The sequence below is a fragment of the Podarcis liolepis genome (assembly GCF_965112155.1).
Source record: "Podarcis liolepis genome assembly, chromosome: 13".
NCBI lineage: Eukaryota > Metazoa > Chordata > Lepidosauria > Squamata > Lacertidae > Podarcis > Podarcis liolepis.
In genome coordinates, this window is record NC_139573.1 from 34067635 (window position 1) to 34090327 (window position 22693).

Below are 22693 nucleotides of genomic sequence, written 5' to 3' on the forward strand. Positions count from 1 at the left end.
TCTACCATCCCACACTCCTGCTCTTAAATCTAATCTCCACAGCCAGGTCTCAAAAGTAACTGAATCTGCACGGTAAGGAACCTGCCTTCCCCTTATGAAATGACAAAAACAAAATGAGCAGAGTCCATGCCGGTTCCTCAACTACAGCTCTGATTAATTTCCTGCCCGCTACTTGTGTGCTGCAGATGACACAAAAGTAGGAGGGCCTGCAAAAGGTAGAGAAAGCAGAACATGTATCTCAAGAAACTGGAGAGCTGAGCAGATAGAATCCAAACCAGGTACTTTTTACCATTGTGCCCATGGTGGCTGATCCCTGCTCATGGTGGTTTGGGTGGTCTGGTGGGAGCAGGAGTTGCAGTTTTCACAGCACTTAGAAAAGCACTGTGTGATGAGTGCAGAGTATGTGAAATTTCCAGATTTTGCTATTCTTTCTTCCCAGGTAAACTAATATTTTTCTGGTTCATTGAGGCAAATTGTTGAATTTTCTATTCTAACCAGGGGTGCCAACTGTAGTGGCGGAAGGGGCTTCAGCCCCCTCAATATTTGTGGGGAGGGGGCCAAGCCCTCCCAATATTGAGGGGGCTGCCATACCTGCCACCACCAGGCAAGCATTTGCATGCTTGGCAGGATGCACAGAGGGTGATTCGCATCCCCTGCCGCTGCCGGGCAAGCGCTCACGCTGGTGAGATATATCACATGACGATGGGCCCCCTCAATATGGGGTACAAGTCGGCGCCCCTGATTCTACCTGTTCTACTGGCTTTCACTTGCAAACTGACATGGGAATTCATCTGCATAGTAATGTATTCTAGGCAGAAGTTATGTTCTAGACAAAAGAACTCTAGACAAATGGGCACTCTTGTACAGTGGTACCTCAGGTTACATATGCTTCAGGTTACATACGCTTCAGGTTACAGACTCCGCTAACCCAGAAATATTACCTCGGGTTAAGAACTTTGCTTCAGGATGAGAACAGAAATTGTGCAGTGGCGGCGCAGTGGCAGCAGGAGGCCCCATTAGCTAAAGTGGTGCTTAAGGTTAAGAACAGTTTCAGGTTAAGAACGGACCTCCAGAACAAATTAAGTTCTTAACCCGAGGTACCACTGTACTCTGAAATACAAGGGCAGGAAAAGATTGTTACAGATCGCATGAGCACTTTGGGCTCATCCACACTTCCCCTTGTCCTGTGTCTAGAAAGCACAGGTCCAAGCCTGTTTTCTGGAAGTCTGTAAGAATGGGCAATACTGGGTATGTGTATGAATCCTTCCCTCCCTAGGCCCTCAGCCCAGCTCTTTAGGCTCATCCTCTAATCAATGCATCTCAGGGGTGCATGTTTTCTGGTGTTGATCACACAACGCTGTCCTCATCCAAGTGGCAGCTGACACTCCACAGCCCCACCCCGCCCCGCCCCAATTTAATCCAAACTTTTCTGATCTGTGGATAATGCAGTAAGGAAAAAACGCAACATAAAATTGCCTGTTACCCAACTGTGGATATACTGAAGGGCAAAGTGTGGGTTGTTGTTGTTGTTTTTAAAGCGTGCAATGATCCTGTCCTGGGTGCCACCTATCACCCATCGATTCTTTATTTTCATTAGCCCTGGTGCTACTAAGTGGGCTGCCAGTGAGGCTGTGTGTAACACACGCTTAAAAAAACCAAAACCCATTGTTTTGTGCAAGTCTGGTATATCAGAAAACTTGAGTCTATTTTTTTATTTTTATGGTTGCACGCATAGGTAAACAAATACCTGCCCATATGCCTACAATGGCCTTTAGGTTTCCGGAACTTGGGTGTGTGAAGAAGTACTAATTAGCAAGTGGGGAGGGGGGGACAAAAATACATAGTGGGAATACATCACATCAAGCACTGCCTACCACTATGGATGGGGAACATTGAGAAAGAGTTCAACCGAAGGCACTAATGTGCGACCCACATACACATTAACACTGTGGTGTGCACACAGCCTCAGATAGATGGACCAATAGTTTGAGTTGCCATACAAAGCAGCTTTATATGAAGGAAAGCCTGCTAACCTGGAAGAACTTCATAAATGCAGTCATCGCTCTGTCTGTCATCCTCATCTTCCTCCGGATCCAAAGAGGTATCCTGATGATGTGTCACATTGGGGGAATCAAAACTGTCTATGTCATCATAGGCCTCTTCTTTGATATTGTTGTCGTCGTCCTCGACTTCCTCACAGGGGATAACTGAGGACTTAATATCTGGGCGAAGAAGATACGAAGGAAAATACATGACACACAAAGGAAGAGGAAAATAAAGAGAAAAGGGGAAATGGACAGCACAATTAGATGCTGATGTTCCTTAGGGTAAACAGTATTATTTTCAGCTGGCAAGATGTGGTCTGAGCGAATGTCGATGGAGGTTTGTTAAGACTGATTATTAAATTTGTCACATGTCCCGAGTGACGGAAGAACCAACTTCTGCCCTTAATTTGAGCTAACAGGTGCCATAACAAGAATGCTCTGAATATGCCTGAGTTATCCTCTTCCATGAAGGTGTAGATCTGGACCTGGCAAGCACAGCTCTTGTCTCAGTGAAGCATGGTTTGACTGTATCCCTCCCCACCCCACAATATCCTAGTGTCTGAAACTCAGGGAGGCTGACAAAGCATTTAAAGAGTATTGAAACAGGCAAATTTAAAAACAAAACCAGAACAAAAAACCCTGAACATTAAAGCCCCAGTTTCTCCACTAGCTTAATCTCTGCCATAACAACAACAACAGCAAAGTGAAGTATGTGTGTTTCCCAGCAGTTTCCCCCATAGCGGTTCACAGCAACATGGCTTTATTAGTACCAAGTTAGTTTCTGTTTGTGCACACACTAGGGGACAGGGTAGGAACCTCTTTACCCTATTAGAGCAGTTGGATGAACCTATACATTGAAACTGGGAGTATCATCACTGCTTTTCTAGAATGAGAGGTGGTAGGTTTAAAGCTGTAAAAAGTAGCACACCCTATATAGCCTGAAAGTCCTAACACTAGTCAGCAGAGGTGTGGTGCTAGCTGGCTGAGGTTTATCAGAGGTGAATGAGAAGTATTGTACATATGACCATAGGCATTAGTTTTCTTTTGTGATTACTACTTTATATGCTCCAGAACAGGATCAATTTGCTTAGTTCAGGGATGAGGAACTTCTGGCTTTCCAGATGTTGTTGGACTCCAGCTCCCATTATCTATGACAACTGACTATTTTGGTTGGGGCTGATGGGAGCTGGAATCCAACAACATCTGGAGAGCCACAATTTCCCCATCCATTGCCTAGTGAACCCTGGAACAAAATAAAACAAACATCTTTACCATCACTTTCAATTGATCAGAGGTCAAATCAATTGGAGAAAGATGTTTCGGGGGGGGGGGGGAATCTTGTGCCCTCCTCTCCAACTATACCAAGCTAGTCTGTGGTATTGGAGCTTCTCTCCTCAAACGACAATACTTCTTGGGCCATTTCTTTTCTGGAGATCTCTGCTTAGCAGGTTGCTTGCTGTGATTTGCTCTTTCTTCCTCCCCTATTGTTGTCTGAATTATTTTGGCTAATTGGAATGTGTGGGCAGATATGATTTGCAGATCATTTATCCTTGGAGTTGAGAGGGGACAGCTTTCTGGTGACTCCTAGCTTCATGAGTTTACGTAAGCTGACAAAATGTTAGTCATAGCATCTTTTAAAAAATCCCCCAGTATCAATACTGCTTTCACACACTGACCAGAAGAGGGTGCTTTGAGAGCACACATCCTTTGCAACTCAGAAAATGGCTTCAGCAAAGCAAGTGTAAGTTTAATTTTTAATTAACCCATCACACATACATACATACATGCACACACAGTTCATTATTAGGAGATTATTCTGGCACACAAAACAAGCAACAATAAATAAATAAATATGGAATAGCAAATATCACTAGCACCTTATAGACCAGTGTTTCCCAACCTTTTTTGGGCAAAGGCACACTTGTTTCATGAAAAAAATCTCGAGGCACACCACCATTACAGCCCCGTGACGTCAGCGCGCAGCGTCACGCCGGGAGGGACATGAATTGCTAGCAAATTACATAATCACCTCCTTGAGGGCTGGCTCATCTTCTCCGAAGGCAGAACCCCATTAATTAACAGCACAGACTCACACCATAGCCAAGACGAGGGGGGAAAACCTCAGTCATGCACAGTCATGCACATGTGGGGGCTAAATGAGGACGAAGACTGGGCAGAGAGCAGGGTTCAAATCACCCCACCTGGCCAGGACAATCCCTGGGTGCTCCCTTGGGCCACTTGCCTGACCCACCTCGCAGGGCTGTTGTTGCGAGGATAACACGGGGAGAACCACGCGCGCCCCCGGGAGCTCCTTGGAGGAGAAAGCGGGCGATGAATGCAATGCACGAAATATATGAGAGGTGACCAGGTTTTGCAGGTGAGGGGCCCCCGCCAGCCTCCGCTTCCAACACCCGGCGCAACGACGCCGAAGTTTCCCCCCGGGCTCGGCTCGGGGAGCAGCGCTGCTCCCCCCCGGCTCCCCTTCGCCCTCCCGGCTCTCTCTACCGCCCACTGGGGACCCCCCTCACCTGCCAAGTCCGGAGCGCCGGTGGAAGTTGCATGCATGCATGCAGGGCGCCGCGTTGCCATTGCATTGCACTGCACTCCATGCAACGCCTGCACGCATGCATTGCCTTGCACGCCCGCCAAGGGGTCTCCCCGCGGTCCAATGCATCCCCTCCGGCGCGGATGCAGCATTGCAAAAATAAACACCCCCCGACGCAGCCCTACCTGGGGGGCAGCCTCCGCCTCCGCCGCTCCGCCTCCGCGGGGATCCCCGGGCTCCATCCTGCCGCCCGATCTCCGTGGGGGCGCAGGCAGGCTGCGCGGGGGCTGCGCGGAAGAGCCCCTGCCCGCCCGGCCGCCGCGCTCATTCCATGGCCGGGAGAAGAGCACTTCAAACAAAACGCCTGGCCCGCCAGGCCATGCTGGGAAACGTAGTTCGCGCACCCCGCGTGGGCGCGGAGCCCAAGGGTGAGGGGACTACGGATCCCGGCAGCCCCCGCGCCGGGGACGGAGGGGGAGAGGCCGGGTGCAGGGATGGAGGGACGGGTGGGCGAGCGAGTGAGTGAGTGGCAGCCGCCAAGCCTTGGCCGAGAGCCAGGAAGGGCCTCCCAGGAAGAGGAGGGAGGCGCAGAGCGGGAGGGAGGGAGGGAACCCCAGGGGTCATCTAGTGACGGCGCCCCAATCGAAAATTTGACTTTAAAAAAAAAATTCTTTTGAATTTTTAAATTTTTCCCGCGGCACACCAGGCAACATCTCGCGGCACACTAGTGTGCCGCGGAACAGTGGTTGGGAAACACTGTTATAGACAACAACATCAAAAGTGGATGGGGAGAAGAAGGCATCCTTTGGATTTGAGTCTCAGGACACTTTCACTTTGTTTTACGTAACATCTATGAGATCACACACATGGATTTTGAGTTAATTAAAATGAAAGAACTAGCAGCCCCTAGTTTTATATCCATATAAACACTGATGTGGATTAAGACTCACATTTCGCTCACAAACAAGGATAGAGAAGATGGAAAATGTTTCCTTGTTCAACATTCCCATTGTGAGCATGGCATTGTAGTTAAAGGGTGTTAAGGGGTAACCAGCCAGTGATTTTCAGTAGGTGCCTTTAGAACAAGATAGCTTCTTCTTCCAGTCCTTTTCTCATAGCTTCTGGGGAAAGGACTGGGAGAATATTCCCCTTCTTTGTCAAACTTTCCTCAAGTCCCGTGTTACACACTACGCACTTCCTCAGCAAAACCTGAAATGGCCCTAGCCCCATGTTGTTTGCACCTCTTCACCAAGTCACCTGGCCCTCCCCCATTTTTATCTAGATTGTAGGACCTCTAGACAGGAACTATCATATCTGGGTTGCGCATCGTACATGACCTAGGATCCTGTCAGGGAGGTTAGTAAATTTCAAGTGTGGTTTAATGGAGGAAATAGAAGAAAATAATGTGTGAAGGTGTTGTGAGGTCCCAGGGGCTAGCCCTGCTTCCTGGTGATGCATGAAGTGCACACACACCTATTTTATCCATACATTTAGTTGTCTAAAGGGGCTCTATAAGCATACAATGGAGTGCATGTAGAGTAGAGATTCTCCACACAAAGGGGGCAACTCTAACTGGGCCAGTTTCCCCACTTTTGTGGAAGAGCTTTATTTACATACATTGTTATACGTGGCAAGCCCTCTATGTGCTGGCCTAAAATATGGACAGCAGGTGGCAGTGTGGCCACCCCATGCATCAGCAGTAGAGATGGGGCAAGCCCATGTAGCTTGTGTCAAATGTTCTTTCAGTGTGTCACTGTGTGTGCATGCCTCTGAACTCCCCAGGATTTATAAAGCATTGGACTTCAACCTAGAAGATGTTCGAATTCTCACATGACCATGGAAGTGGTCAGGTAGAGTTGGGCCAATCACCATCTCTCTTCCTAATCCAGCTGACAGATTTGCTGCAAGGATAAAATGGGATAACCTTGATGGAAACTGCTTTTTGCCAGGAAAGGAGGACACAAATGTGAATATTAGCAATTAAATGAGTAGAAGAACTGTTGCCTTCTGCCTTTCAAAACAATATTAAAGGTTTCAGAAACGGTACTTTGGGATCTTCTTTAAATTAAAGATTGCCTTTTGTTTTGTGAGCTTTTTAGACAATCTTACCACTATGCTTATGTGATTTTCTGCGTGAGGGTAAGAAATCAAGGGTAAGAAAAGCACAGGCACAAAAGCTAAGATTCTGGTAAATAATACAGAAGGAGGGTGATCGGAAGTCTGGAGTTTATACACTGTTTGGCCCTTTGTAGTCAATTCCTGTCTAATTAATTGACATAGTCTAAATAACAGTTAGGCTCATAAATATATGCTCATCAGTTGAAAAATATACAACTTTGGAGACTGCATTGCTACACTGGAACATCACAGGAGCCAGGTCTTCCTCTGACGTCTTGCATGTGTGAATGGGCCAGCAACCACTACAGACAGAACTTCCTATCAGTTCATATTCCCTCAAAACACAGTGTTTTTCAGTGACAGCAGTACATGCCCTCAGCTGCAAGTCAACAAGTCTCAAGTTTTATAGGTGGGAATCACACTTACCTATATCATATGGATTTGTTCCCTCTTAAGCTACTCACCCTTAAGCAGGAATTGGATCTGATCCACCCAGTCCATGGCTTCTGCAGAGCTAACAGCTGTAAACTGCAAAGGAAGAATTCAATATAGTCACTGCAAGATTTCTGCCATAAGGTCTGTAGCAACTACTAATTTACAGGTGATTGTACTCCATGTGCAAGCCACACTTAAGGAAGATTTCAGAGTTTGCCCCTGTCAAGTACTTCATTAAGCATGAATACATAAAAGCATGTATCACAGACAGAGGTTCCATATTACCCACTAACATCATTCAAAACACATCACTTTTTAGATCTGGCAGTTTATGCATTTGGCTGCTGAATCACTAAGTGATAAAAAAAATCATATGCATGCACCTGTAAATTAGCTATATATTGTAATGTTTTGGTCTTGTGATGCCCCTCATCTCTACTATTGTCCCATCTCTCTTTCTTCTACATAAAATAAAGTGGAGTTCTACTGACAGTACATGGTTATTTTGGAATCCCACAAAGACACATGATGAATTCTCCTGCCCCATTTGTTTTGCAAACCCCAGACAAATCATTGCAGTAAGTTGGGGTGCACAACTTGTCACTGCTCATATTCAACATAGTTATTACTGTATTTTAAAAGCAGAATCAAACAACAGGACACAGTCTAAGATCCATTACAGACCTGTTTTATCTATAAGCCACCTTGAATCCCTGTCAGGGAAAAAGTTGAATGAATGAATGGCAGTAAATATATTGAAAGCATGCCGTATGTTCTTATGACAACTGGAGACAAACCTCTCCTGATCAACTTGCGAACAACTACAGCAGGGGAGTCCTCATGTAGGCATGGCCAGGAGTAGACACTGAAGCCTCAAACACATGCAATGCAAAAACATACATGTGCTCAGTACCAGTTAATGTAGGCATGTGCTCAGTACCAGTTAACCACTGGTCCTGTTAGCTAGGGATGATGGGAGTTATAGTCCCAAAACATATGGAGGGCCGAGTTTACCTATGCCTGAGTTAACGGTTAAGAGACTGAGGCAAAGCTGGCCATACCACGAGGGACCTCTAGGTGGCAACCTATGGCAGTGCTTTGAAGGGGGAGCTACTTTACTCCTGCAGTGTATGTGTGTGGACTTATAGCTGAGTGTTCACAACCTAAGCTAAGGATCGATGAAGGAAGGAGGGATCAGGATATTAAGGGATGACCAGGTGGCAAGCAGATAGTCTTTCTAGCAGTGGGTAGCTGCTAGGTAGCAGGCTGTGCAAGGAGGGTGAGGAGATAAATAGCAACAAACTCGTAGTACCAAAGGGTAGTGTCTGATTCACTTAAAACTGGTTTTTCCTGGGCTGAAGTCAACCTGAGCCATCTTTCCACATGTCAATCGGCTGTAAACAAAAACTGATATACAAGTTAGCCCTAAAACCAGAACTCTTGGGTTCCCTTTCCAGTTTTGGAAAGGAATTGTGGAGCTTGCTAGCTTAGAGTGGGAGGAGGAAAGTGTGAAGGTATTTTCAAATGAAGTCCACAGTGGTTCTTGCTTTGATTGGATTTGTTATGCAAATGTCAAAAGTACACTGGCCTGAGGAGAGAGGAAGGCCTCTCCTCTCCTTTCTCTTGCAGATTTTAACAGTGATCAGAGTGAATGGTGTGGAAGAGGCTCAAAGGCAGTCAAATTTTCATATATAAAAAGTAGCCTCCAGGTCAGATTGATAAGATTTTGTAGCCAAGTAAGGAAGAGAAAATGGCTTGGGTACTGCAGGAGGCGGCCCAAACCCAGTCCTGACATCCTCTACTGGGAGTTGCCCTGACTCCCACCCAACACATGCAGACAGAAGATCTTACTTGTAAGTAAGAAAGAGATATTTATTCAGGCAAGTTAACAGTACAGGCTTGGCAGCTGATACAGTGCTCTGGCGTCATGATTTAGGAGTTCAGGAGCAGTGCAAGATGTTCAGAACTAACTGGAAGGGATGAAAATGTCCCAACTAATTTCTCTGCCCTTCTCACCAAGCTTTTAAAGACAAGGCATGGCACCAGAGCCATCTTTCCCATAGGGCTTAGTGGTGCGTTGCGCCAGGGCGCCGGCCTCTCAGGGGTGCCCCAGTGAGTGGGGGAGCTGCGTGGCTTTGCCGACGGCCTCCCCTTTCCCTGCACGCCCACCAGCTGCACCCCGCCAACCACGCAGTATGCCTCCCAAGCCTCCTTGGGAGGAGAGCGATCCCTGCAGAGGCTTAGGATGGAAGCTGCGCCCCTCCAACTATATGGCTGGCGGGCATTCAGCTTCCTTCCCAAGGCTCTGTGGGGATCACTCTCCTCCCAAGGAGGCTTGGGGGAGAAGCTGCATTCTCCTCCCTTGGAGGCTTGGGAGGGAAGCTGCATACCTGCCAGCCATATGGTTGGCGGGGTGCAGCTTCCTTCCCAAGCCTATGCGGGGATTGCTCTCCTGCAGCGGCATGGGAGAGAGTCCCCCCCTTCGAAGGCTGGCAGTGTGCAGCTTCGCAGCCTCCCCTATCCATGGTAATTTGGGGGCGCTGGGTGGGTATTTGCACCCCGGCACCGCATCTGCTAAAGATGGCCTGGCATGGTGCGTTCATGTGCTAGACTCACTTGTCTTGTAGGAATGACGAGATTTCAAGTGAATGCTCCTTCAGGGCATTCATCTACTGCTTTCATCTACAAATGCCTGATTCTAGGCGACAAGACTACACCCTTCTGTTCAGTTGCTGACTCATCCGCTTGGCTGGTCAAAGCTCTCCCCAGCCTCCACTAAGTTCCTCAGGAATATTAGAAGGAAGAGCTGGCATCCCTCTTCCCCTTCCAAAGTGTCTGAAGTCAGGGTGGAAAGGGGGGGTCCCCCCCTCCAACCCTGGTTCCCATAACTCAGTCCCTGTATCCAGCTTTGCTTCTCCCTCCTCTTCTGTCAGAGCCTGCCAATCCAATCCCAATCCTGACAGCACTGTGGGGTTCATGACAGGAGTCTTCAGAGGCCAAGGGGTCAGGGTTCCATTGTCTCCACTCTCTCCTTTCAACTAGCACTAAGCAGAATTCCTTGGCTGGAAACTCTGGCCATTTGGGCGGACACACCTACCTCATAGGTACGTTTACCAGGAGAGGTCAGCTCGAAGCAGCAATCTCTTCGAGAATCCTTGCGCAAGTGGAAAGCCATCTGGGCATGGTAGTTCTCAATGGCAAACATGCCTCTTGGTTGCTTGCCTGCATAATACAGTAATGATGATTCAGCAAACTTCAAGTTGCTAGCTTGCTTACAGATACCACTTTCACAATACAAGACCCAACCTGTGTCTTCCAGATTCTCTCTAAAGTGGGTGGGAAGAAAGAGCCATGTGGGCAGACAGAAGAGAGGCCCTGAACTGTTTCACTGTCTGTATTTTCCTTCCCAAAACTGCTTTTTTAAAAAGGCATTATTTTCTACAGTGGATATTACTTCTAGTCATTGAGCCTCATTGGAAGAAGGGAACATATTCCCCTTGGTACTGTGTTGGGGTTTAGCAGTAAACTCAATTCTGCACAGGGATTTGCCACCATTATGTCAAGTGTGGCAAGCCACTATATATTGACCTCAGTCCTTCCACTTGTAATATAGTGGTATTATTGGTCTAACTTACACAGTTGTTGCAAGGATGTCTATGATGAAAGACATGGAGTGCTTTGAACAGGCAAAATGTGGTATCTGAGTACTGCTGTATGATGCTGATGTTGGTGATTGAAAATCCCCTTTACCATTGGCAAAATTTACAGATAAAATGGAACTCTGCCTAAGTCCCAGCATGTATGCTACAACTTGCAACTGCCACATCGAGGTTGCTTTAAATTGTATATGTATAGATAATACTGCAAAACATAATTGCTTACTTAGCCCCATTGTCCATTATCCCTTGAATTGTGCTGGGAAAAAATCCTGTTATTGAGTCCTCCTCCAGCTCTGAATACTCCTAATGCTGTCCCCTCTATCGTCTATTTCTTCTTGTATATTTTTTTTACCTGCTCTGCATTCAATCTCCCTGGATGGGAGGCACAGTATAATCGTAGCCCATCTATCTAGGCATGCCAAATTTGGTTGGAAGTATTAGCTTCCTGTTTATATGCATCTGATGGAGCATAACTGAAAAATATTTATACATGCTGACACATAGATTATATATGGTCACTTAGGGGAGGGTTAAAGCCCGCCTGACAACTAATGGGGGGAAAATGGGCAGTACTTTATTTACACAGGGCCTTGTGTCCGTATTTCTCCTTTCCCTCATTCTTTACTGACAAGGGTGTTGGAATACAACCAGACTCTGTTCTCCGTTCGTAAGGCTGCATCTAAATGGCAGATTCCCACACTGCCTGGTGGGCAATTTATCATCCAGTTGGAAGAGCCACTGTGATGTACTGCTTAGAAGGTTACATGTGGATGAGAGAGACCCAGGTTTAAATCCCTGATTGGTTGAAGCTCATTGGTAAGCAATTATCCTAGCCTAACCTACCTCACAATAAGAATGTAAGAAGAGCTAGTAGCCCATCTAGTCCACTATTCTGTGGCCAAGCAGATGCCAAGCAGGACCCATTGGCAGGGTTGCAACAATGCTGCTGCAATGATAAAATGAGCTCAACCCTCTGTATGTGCCTCAGAGCTTCATGGAGGAAGACTGAGGACAATATCTAAATTAAGTTTAGAAAGCAATACTGAGGAACAAAGGAGCTTCAGAGATGCACCAGAGTTCAGGCAACTTTCACCTGCTGTCCCTCCATTCTGGGGACCAACGAACATGAAATCAGGATTGAGGGAAAGCTTAACAGAACCTTCCTTCCTTCCTTCCTTCCTTCCTTCCTTCCTTCCTTCCCTCCCTCCCCCCTCCCTCCCTCCCTCCCTCCCTCCCTCCCTCCCTCCCTCCCTCCCTCCCTCCCTCCCTCCCAATGTATCTGGATAGTGCAGTGAAAATACTGAAGGGATATGGCTGTGTACATGTGTCAGGAGTACCACATACTTTTTTCATTTGCAAAGTAGTAGAAGGCCATATTGTCAAGGACACACCATCGCTTCTGCCACTCAGAGCCAAATATTTTAGAGTCTGTGAAGAAGAAAGAAGAAGGTGCTAGGTAACAGGAGAAGAATAGGAAAAGGAGTGTCTCTTCATCCATAAAAGGTATCCCAAGATGTGCCTTCTACATCAATCAGAGGGCATTACTACTAAAAATACTACTAGTACTTTGTACCAGCAATGTGCCAACCACTGTACAGTGGTACCTCTGGTTACGTACTTAATTCATTCCAGAGGTTCGTTCTTAACCTGAAACCGTTCTTAACCTGAGGTACCACTTTAGCTAATGGGGCCTCCTGCTGCTGCCGCATGATTTCTCTTCTCATTCTGAGGTAAAGTTCTTAACCCGAGGTACTACTTCTGGGTTAACGAATTCTGTAACCCGAAGTGTTTGTAACCCAAGGTGTTTGTAACCCGAGGTACCACTGTATAGACAACATAAGAGACACAACCACTTTGTCTATGTAAAATAAATTGGAAGCCCTCTGGACAAGGACTATGAGCAAATTCACATTAAAAAATTGCCATCAACTTCAAAATGCACATGTCAACTATGAAGAGCACACTAGTATATATGCTACTTTTGTTTTCAAAATGTTTGTAGGTGACCTCTGAGGAAGAATAAGGCACACTCTACTTATGAGAGATATTCTAGGGGCAGAGCAGCATGGCTAATTCTGTCCCCTCTGTCTTTATCTGTTACAAAATCACTTTTATTACTACCTCACATGTCCCCTTCATTTAGCAGGAGAAGGCAACACCTTCTCCAGACTGATGGCTTTCTTAATTAAGACCATTCCAGAAAAATCTCAAACTATTTCCTAATCACTGGCATCCATTAAGAGGCATCTCATTGATCCTTCTGGGCCAATAGTAGTAATCTGCTTAACAAAAGTATAATCAGATATATGTTCCTAACAGTATTTCAGAGGCAAGTAACAGGCAAGTAATACTTATATACATACAGTACATGTACCTTCCGTAGTTGATGCAACACATCTGCATTTTTCACTTGGACACTTTCCCTAACATCTAAATCGGTGGATGAGAAGCTGCCCACAGTGTCTGCCCAGAGGGCTTTAAATTTTCAACAGATGGACAGCATAGGGATGGATTATGAATGGATAAATCAACAGCAGGTGCTGTGAAGACTAGTTTGGCAGATTTTTACCTCTGGATCTCTTTTCCAAGTAACCTTGTTTTAGAATGCCTCCTTGCTCTTGAGTGGCCTTCTGCAAGTTGCTCTCGGCTTAAAAAAACAAAAACAAAATCTCAGTAAGCATGGAAAATTATGCTTGGGGAATCTTCCAAGACAACAAAATCAAGGAAATCAGTAGTATTTTAATCAAACTACACCCACAATTATCATCAATTTCCATTATATATGTGATGGAAAAGGCAGTCACTGCCAAACAGCTTTCATGTGGCTGGGCTCTGTATCATGTCAGTAAGGGAGGCATGGGCCAATCAAATTAATCATATTGGTTGGTACTATGCCAATGTTACATCTCTGGCTATATACACACTCTTGTTTATTCTGCATCCAGCGCTGTCCCATGGCTGGTTTGGGAAGCAGTATGCACACATTAGCCCTAGTCTATATCTATCCTGTATATATCCTGTCATTCCTTTTGAAATACTGAGCTTTTCTCCAAATCAGCTTCAATTAAATGGGGGGGGGGGATGACCTAGCTGTGTTTTAAGCCGGTGATGTGCACACAACCTCCAGCTATGTGAGATACAAAATTTGGATTCCAGCATAGGGAGATGACCTACCACTTCCATTTGGTCTTGAACATTGTGTGTGTGAGCAAGTTTGTGTATGTGGTAAAATCGCAGTCCAGGCTGAACTTGCTTGGAAAGCCTATTTAGACAAGCTTATTCATTTATTGAAAAGCATTTGTATACCACTTAATACTTTAAACATACCTAAGCAGAGTTAAACAATATATCATCAAAACATTAAACCTAAAACCAGTAAACAGAAATATAAATACACATGAGGGCATATAAAAGCAAACCAGAAATAAAGAGTATTCAAACCCATAAAAGTTGTCACTGTGGGATAGCTGCACAATCCCATACATGTAGTCTCAGCAGTAAATCCCAGTGAATTTAGTGGAGCTCACTCTCAGGTATGAGGGTATAAGATTGCAGACATAAACAACCAAATGGAGACATTCATTGTGATGGGATAATATGTGTTGATATAACTTTGTCATTGCTTAATGTGCATCCAGTTCCAAATGCAATCCATGTCTGAGGGGCTCCACAAAACCTCTACCCTTGGAGGTGTCCAGCTGTAACTATGTATAAGTTGTTAGAGCTGCAACCTACATGGCAGTTGCGCCCTTTACTCTGGAGAATCTTTCTCATCCCATGTGTGTGTCTGCAGTTTTTCAGTGGTTTAGGAAAATGTGCTCTGTAAATCTTCAGAGATGTTCTCTTTGTTGTTATTATTTCACATTTTCCAAGATTTGGTAATAAAAATTGAATCTGAGTGAATCTTGGCTCTGGCAGCAGCCCCGTGTTGGGTTTTGTAGCATTATGAAGTGAAAACACTCTCACTTCACAATACAGCCCACTTCACACTGTGAATGCATTTAATACACATCTTGGCACATCAAGCCTGGACCTGTGAATCGATCTGCAGTCTGCCTCAGCCAGAGATTTACACCCTTTCTCAGACATTTACATAACCTTTTGCCTAGGCTGCTTATATTTCTTGTTAATTAGCTGAAAGCTGGAAATGTAGAGTCAATTAATTCTTCCAATTTCTCAGTGTCCAAACTAGGAAACCAGGGGGCCCAACCTAGAGAGCTGTGGTGACAGCAGCAAAGCTTATCCAAGGCATCTTGCTGCCGCAAGTGGCTGCACTGCATGATCTAAGTAATAATAATAATAATAATTTATTATTTATACCCCGCCCATCTGGCTGGGCTTCCCCAGCCACTCTGGGCGGCTTCCAAAAGAATATTAAAATACTGTGATACATCAAATATTAAAAGCTTCCCTAAACAGGGCTGCCTTCAGATGTCTTCTTAAAGTCTGGTAGTTGTTGTTCTCTTTGACATCTGGTGGGAGGGTGTTCCACAGGGAGGGCGCCACTACCGAGAAGGCCCTCTGCCTGGTTCCCTGTAACTTGGCTTCTCGCAGTGAGGGAACCGCCAGAAGGCCCTCGGTGCTGGACCTCAGTGTCCGGGTAGAACGATGGGGGTGGAGACACTCCTTCAGGTATACTGGACCGAGGCCGTTTAGGGCTTTAAAGGTCAGCACCAACACTTTGAATTGTGCTCGGAAATGTACTGGGAGCCAATGTAGGTCTTTCAAGACTGGTGTTATATGGTCTCGACGGCCGCTCCCAGTCACCAGTCTGGCTGCTGCGTTCTGGATTAGTTGTAGTTTCCGGGTCACCTTCAAAGGTAGCCCCACGTAGAGCGCATTGCAGTAGTCCAAGCGGGAGATAACCAGAACATGCACCACTCTGGTGAGGCAGTCCGCAGGCAGATGGGGTCTCAGCCTGCGTACCAGATGGAGCTGGTACACAGCTGCCCTGGACATGGATTTAACCTGTGCCTCCATGGACAGCTGTGAGTCCAAAATGACTCCAGGCTGCACACCTGGTCCTTCAGGGGCACAGTTACCCCATTCAGGACCAGGGAATCCTCTACACCTGACCTCCTCCTGTCCCCCAGAAACAGTACTTCTGTCTTGTCAGGATTCAATCTCAATCTGTTAGCCGCCATCCATCCTCCAACCGCCTCCAGACACCCACATAGGACCGTCACCGCCTTCACTGGTTCTGATTTGAAAGAGAGGTAGAGCTGGGTATCATCTGCATACTGATGAACACCCAGCCCAAACCCCCTGATGATCTCTCCCAGCGGCTGCATGTAGATGTTGAAAAGCATGGGGGAGAGGACAGAACCCTGAGGCACCCCACAAGTGAGAGCCCAGGGGTCTGAACACTCATCCCCCACCACCACTTTCTGAACACGGCCCAGGAGGAAGGAGCGGAACCACTGTATGACAGTGCCCCCAGCTCCCAGCCCCTCAAGACGGTCCAGAAGGATGTTATGGTAGATGGTATCAAACACCGCTGAGAGATCCAGCAGAACTAGGAAACAGCTCTCACCTTTGTCCCTAGCCCACCGGAGATCATCAACCAGTGCGACCAAGGCAGTTTCAGTCCCGTGATGAGGCCTGAATCCCGACTGGAAGGGATCCAAATGGTCCGCTTCTTCCAGGCATGCCTGGAGTTGTTCAGCAACCACTCGCTCAATCACCTTGCCCAAGAATGGAAGATTTGAGACTGGGAGATAGTTGGCCATCGTGGCCGCATCTAAAGATGGTTTTTTAAGAAGCGGTTTAATAACCGCCTCTTTCAGCGGGTCTGGGAAGGCTCCCTCACGGAGGGAAGCATTCACCACCCCACGAAGCCCATCGCCCAGCCCTTCCCGGCTAGCTTTTATAAGCCAGGATGGGCAAGGATCAAGGAGACAGGTGGTTGGTTTCACTTGTCCAAGCAGCCTGTCCACATCCTCGGAGGTAACAGATTGGAACTGATCCCACACAACTTGACTAGACAGGACTCTAGCACTCTCCCGCCCTGGCCCTGCCCCCACGGTGGCATCTACCTCTTCCCGAATCTGAGCGACCTTATCTGCAAAAAACTTTGCAAAATCATTGCAGGAGATCATGTGGCCCATACTGGGCCCCGATGTAGCAGGTGGTTCCGCTAAATTGCGGACCACCTGAAAAAGTCTCCTGCTGCTGTTTTCTGAAGATGCAATAAAGGCGGTGAAGAAAGTCTTCTTCGTCGTCGCTACCGCAACTTGGTAGGCTCGACATTGAGCTCTAACCTGTGTCCGGTCAGCTTCAGAATGGGTCATCCGCCACCGGCGCTCTAGCCGTCTCAACAATTGTTTCATTGCCCTCAGATCCGTGGAAAACCACGGGGCTGTCCGGGCTCCATGCAATCGGAGAGGGCGCTTCGGAGCCAAACAGTCAATAGCCCTGGTTAACTCCACATTCCAGCGGGCCACCAGGGAATCAGCTGAAAGGCCTTCAACATGGGATAAAGCATCCCCTACCACTCTCTGGAAACCATTTGGATCCATTAAGTGGCGGGGGCGGACCATCCGAATCGGTCCCACCTCCCTGCAGAGGGGAAGGGTCACGGAGAAGTCAAGTTGCACCAGGAAGTGGTCTGACCATGGCACTTCTTTCGTTTCGCTTTTACTTAGTGTCAGATCACCAACATCCATAGAGGTAAACACCAAGTCCAAGGCATGTCCGCGGCTATGGGTTGGGCCAAACTTATTCAGGGACAGCCCCATGGAGGCCATGCTTTCCACGAAGTCCTGAGCGGCCCCTTGTAAGGTCGTGTCGGCATGGATATTAAAATCCCCTAGGACAACCAAACTAGGCGTCTCAAGGAGAACATCTGCCACGACCTGAAGCAGCTCGGGCAAGAAATCCTTGGTGCAGCGGGGAGGTCGGTACACCAAAAGGAATCCTGTACTGCCCCTATTGCCCAACTTCCAGAACATGCACTCAGAGAACTGGGTCTTCCCAATAGGACGCCTGGTGCAAACTAATGACTTCCTAAAAATCACTGCAACCCCCCCTCCCCGCTCACAAGGCCTGGGTTGCTGTGCGTAAGAGAAACCTGGTGGACAAGCAGCGGCAAGGACAGGCCCATCTGCTTCATCCAGCCAAGTCTCTGTTACACATGCCAGGTCAAATCCTCCATCCATGATCAAGTCATGGATGGCAGTGGTCTTATGAATCATTGACCTGGCATTGCACAGCAGCACCTTCAGGTCATGTGGGTATCTCCTGCTGATTCTAGTATCCGTCCGGTCAGGACCAGACCCGGAGGCAGGGATGGTCCTCAGACAACGACTAAACCAGCCTCCTCTGTAATGACATGGTCTGCTCTTAGCGTAACTCCTCCTCCTACCCGTGATCACTGAGATCGGTTGTCCCAGCGCATCCCTCTCTGTGGAACATGCCCCAGCCATTTTGTTGGCTGGGACCCACTCCCCGGCAGCCCTGACCCCTCCCCTTAAGAACAAAATAAGACCTTAAAACAATAAAAACAAAAGAAACCCCAGAAAAAAAATACAAATAAAAAACTGTAAAAATTACAAATCCATCAAAATCAAACTAATTCCCAACTAAACATCCATCCCACCCTCATCCCCATCCCTGCATATACAAATAATAATAATAAATAAATAAAAAGGAAAAGGAAAATTTAAAAACATTTTAAAAAGAACTCTGCACCCCTCCAGATCCCCCTGGGCCGCAGCAGCACAGCAGTCCCTGTGAGGCTTCAGGCCCCGCCCTGGGCCAGGTGATAAGTGGCAGGAAGGAGCAGTGAGGCACCCCTGGGAGTATCCACCGCTGTAATGTAAATAATGCTGTCACCCAACTCTCAGATTGTGCACAGCAGCCACTTGGGATTCCAGTGCAGTTGGACCATGTCTCAACAACAGGAAGGTGTTGCAGAAATGCAGCACAAATAGATAAGCCATGCCTAGTACACAAGCTAGTGGCACACAAGGTTCCACAGTCTATGTACATATTGTTCAATTGACAGATGATCAACACCAACATATAGCAAGCTTTTATGCACCCAAGAACAGCAAATTTTCATGTGATAACTACTGCAGCTTGTGCTTTTTAGAAGAGGGCAAAAGGCAATCTATGGGAGAAATGTGCAATTCAAAATGTATGTAGCAATGTGCAAATCAAGCACATACATACACCAGGATGTTCTGCTCTTTAGCACTCAAAAAGATGGCCATTCTGTTTCTGAAAATATCGGCTTTTATTTTTTAATCTACACAATAATGTACTATGAGATGTTGTAGTGAAGATGATTAAGCTTCTAGAGGTGTTTGGCTCAAGTACTTGCCTGGCCATTTATTGGCTTAGCTGCTCTCACCATCATCCAAATTTCTGAGTGATGCATTTTGAAGCAAAAGTTGAGTTTGCATTCAGAACGTGACTTTAAAAACTCAAAATTGGAATGCTTTAAACTCTTGACTGTTTTGATCTCGGAAGGCTTCAGATATAAAAACTCAATGTGCCTATTGTCAACTTACTGCCTGTTATTTAACAAATGCCACTTATCAAATTCTACTATCTAATATTGAGTGCCAATTACAATATATAGATGAAAATATTGAGAGATTATGTTTTAGGAATGTTCCTGCAATTAGAGAAAACACAGCGAATATTTTCCATTAAAATTCAGAAAGAGTGAAACCACAAAATACATTTAAAACACTTTTAGTCACTGTAACAGTCCACAGAATTTCACATGTATGAATGACAAAAATGATAACTTGCACTTAAATGCAACATCTCTCCTTTTGAATATATAGTAAATGTATGCATGTGTATGTAATGCTATAGGAGTGGTCAATGTTGTTGGATTATAAATCCCACCATCCCTGCCCATTAAACATGCTGGTTGGGGCTCTTGAGTCCCAGAACATTCAACACTGATGGCACGAACCTTTTATGAGAAACTTGGCCACATGGGAGGGGCTCAGTGTGGCAAACTACTCTTTCAAACTCTGACCAATCTAGCAGACAGAGTATTCTCCAAAGACTAAGAAGTTAGTGTGGCGATAGATGTTCTGCAGTGGTAATTGGTGGTTTGTTTATGTTCTAGAGCAAGAAATAAAAGTGGAATCTAACTGCCGGGTAGGGTGAAACTTGTTTCTATCTACGTGTGCATTTCTTCATGCTTTTTGTGTGTGTTTTTTTAGATATAGAAAGGTGTGTCATATACACAAGGCCCCCTCAGGGGGGCAGATGTCCAGGGCCCCACTCAGCAGCATGAGAAAGACAGCCTCCTGAACACAGCAGGGCTGTCTTATCACATTTTGAAGTAAGTAAACTAATACACATTACCATCTAAAGAGCAACCCCTCCATAAGACCATTAAGGCCAGAGTCTAAAATTACCTAACTGCACCACTGGGCGTTGTAAAAAAAGAAAAAGAAAAACACAAGTCCTTGCTTGCAGCTCACAATAAAAACAAGAGGGAGAGAAATAGAAAACATTTACATTACCTGGTATGGAGAGTGAAAGAAAGAAGGAAGGAAGAAAGAGTATAATAATCAAGAATTAGGAAAGAATAAGAAAAAAATGGACATCAAGAGGGAAATGCAAGAGAAAGATAAGTTTTTAATAAAATCTTCAAGTGAAACAAAAGAGGCCAGCTGAATATTGAGAGGGAGAGAGTTCCACCCGCAAGGAGCCAAGAGAGAGAAGACATAGAGACAAGCACAAGGGAATGGAGGTTTAATCAGAGTATTAGTATTTGATGACCTGAAAGATCAAAGAAGAGAACAGAAAGAAAGCAATGCAGATGAATAAAGAAAGCACAAGAACAGGAGGGGATTTAAAAGTTTAAAAGAATAAATTTAAAATGTTATACAAAACAATAAAGGAAACCAGTGCAGGGAAATCAAGAAGAAGAAGAGGAGGAGGAGTTTGGATTTGATATCCCGCCTTTCACTCCCTTTAAGGAGTCTCAAAGCAGCTAACATTCTCCTTTCCCTTCCTCCTCCACAACAAACACTCTGTGAGGTGAGTGGGGCTGAGAGACTTCAGAGAAGTGTGACTGGCCCAAGGTCATCCAGCAGCTGCATGTGGAGGAGCAGAGACACGAACCCAGTTCACCAGATTATGAGTCTACCGCTCTTAACCACTACACCACACTGGCTCTATAGTGGTATAGCCATGATTACAGAATGAAAAAAGAAAAACCAAATGAGCAAAAAATGAAAAAAGACCAAACAAAACAGAAAGACTGATAAATAAAATATGCAGAAGAGACACAAGATAGAGTGAGGGTTTCTGTGTGCCTCTTTGCTACCCCATGCTCAATTTACTTATTCTTAAATATCACAAAAAGCTACACTACAAACATTACATGATGCAAAACACTACAAGCACCTGGTGTTTTGTCTTCACAAGGAAACAACCCTTTGGGGTTGGTTTTGGAATTTCTCACTATGCAGGGAAGCGGGATGCCAAAATAACTTCATGTCTAGCTATCCCCACATTTCACATTTGGCCATGTCTCTGTAATAGGTTTGCTTCTGTTTATTTCATGACGAATGAACACATGGTGAGCAGGAAAAGAAACCCTGGACCTAGATGTGTTAATAAAGCAAACACATGATGCTTCCAAAATCTGTCTAACACACACCATCTTGGCCACAAGGATCAGCATCTTCTTCCCAAACTCCTGGGAGGTCAAGAATTCCACCCTCTGGAGCGTGCTGCCAGTCTAGTGAGCGCACCAGACTCCCGTGGAAGCTTGGCAATGTTCCATGCAGTAGTTAATTTATATTGAATCTCTCCCCCACCCGCCTATCTAAAAGTGCTACTGATCATCTCCCCAGTGGCCATGTTCAGCAGCTTTTTAAGTATGAATCCCTTACCAGAAGGGGGTTCCTTCTTGTTTTGCTAAGCGGCTCTCTCTTAACATGCCAATTCATCCATGTTGTCAAATTTTCCCTCCCCTACTCCTCTCTTCCTTCACAGAACTATTTTCATTTTGGAGTTTTATGACTCTGCAAAACTCTGGGGGTGGACATAAATCCTTTCAAATGTGTCTCGAGGTGAGGTGAGACACAACTGCAGCAGCCAAACATAAGAGTTCATTTGTGCAGAATTCCACCCCACCCTCTCCCGTTCTAAGCTTTTTTATTAGGGGAAAGAATAAGCTATTGTTTTCTTCTTCCCTAAGTGAAAAATTCAGTGTTTAACCCTATCTTAAGGAGCAAGGTTCCCCCCGGATGTTCAAGCAGCAGTCCACATTCAGGACTGGGTACCAAAGTACAAAGGAAAAGGCTGCAAAGTATCTCTTCTCCCAGGAAACTAGGCATATTATAGTCAATGTGTTTGGAAGACTCTCTTACAAGGGGTTGGAATGGCTAGACTGGCTAGTGACCACTGCTATCTGTTTAGGGTTGTTATTGTGGATTTTTCTGAGGTGTTCAGTGTGGTTTACCTGCTCCTTACTGAACAGGCTAAAAAAGTCATATTGTCCATAAACATGCTCACTAGCATTCTCACCTTTTGGGATGTCAGCAAATAGAATGCTGACAACTAATGCATGTTTTCTAAGGAAAAGGAAATATCAGCTTGGTTAGGAAAAACCTCACATGAGGATATGGCATACCGTATTTTTCGCCCCATAAGACGCACTTTTTCCCCTCCAAAAATGAAGGGGAAATCGGGGTGCGTCTTATGGGGCGAATGCCTGCAAGCCTCGCGCGCCCGGCAGGAGGTCCCACCGGGTGCGCGAGGCTTGGGGCGGCAGCCTGTCGCCCGAAGCACGGGGAGCCCTCTGGAGGGCTCCCCCTGCTTCGTGCAAGTGTCTGCAAGCCTCGCGCACCCGGCAGGAGGTCCCACCGGGTGCGCGAGGCTTGGGGCGGCAGCGGACTGCTTGCGCGCAC

At 46.1% G+C, this 22693-nt stretch overlaps 1 protein-coding gene across 14 annotated transcripts in view; it reads right to left on the bottom strand.

Moving 5' to 3' along the window:
• Nucleotides 1-22693, bottom strand: part of SKAP1 (src kinase associated phosphoprotein 1) — a 353915-nt gene that overhangs the window by 91687 nt on the left and 239535 nt on the right. For all 14 annotated transcript variants that reach the window (XM_083470124.1, XM_083470125.1, XM_083470131.1 and 11 more), the window contains 5 exons: nt 13372-13449; nt 12147-12230; nt 10241-10365; nt 7173-7236; nt 2034-2222 (listed from right to left, as the gene is read on the bottom strand). In XM_083470124.1, the coding sequence (XP_083326250.1) occupies nt 2034-2222; nt 7173-7236; nt 10241-10365; nt 12147-12230; nt 13372-13449 (540 nt within the window). The remainder of the gene's footprint in view (nt 1-2033; nt 2223-7172; nt 7237-10240; nt 10366-12146; nt 12231-13371; nt 13450-22693) is intronic.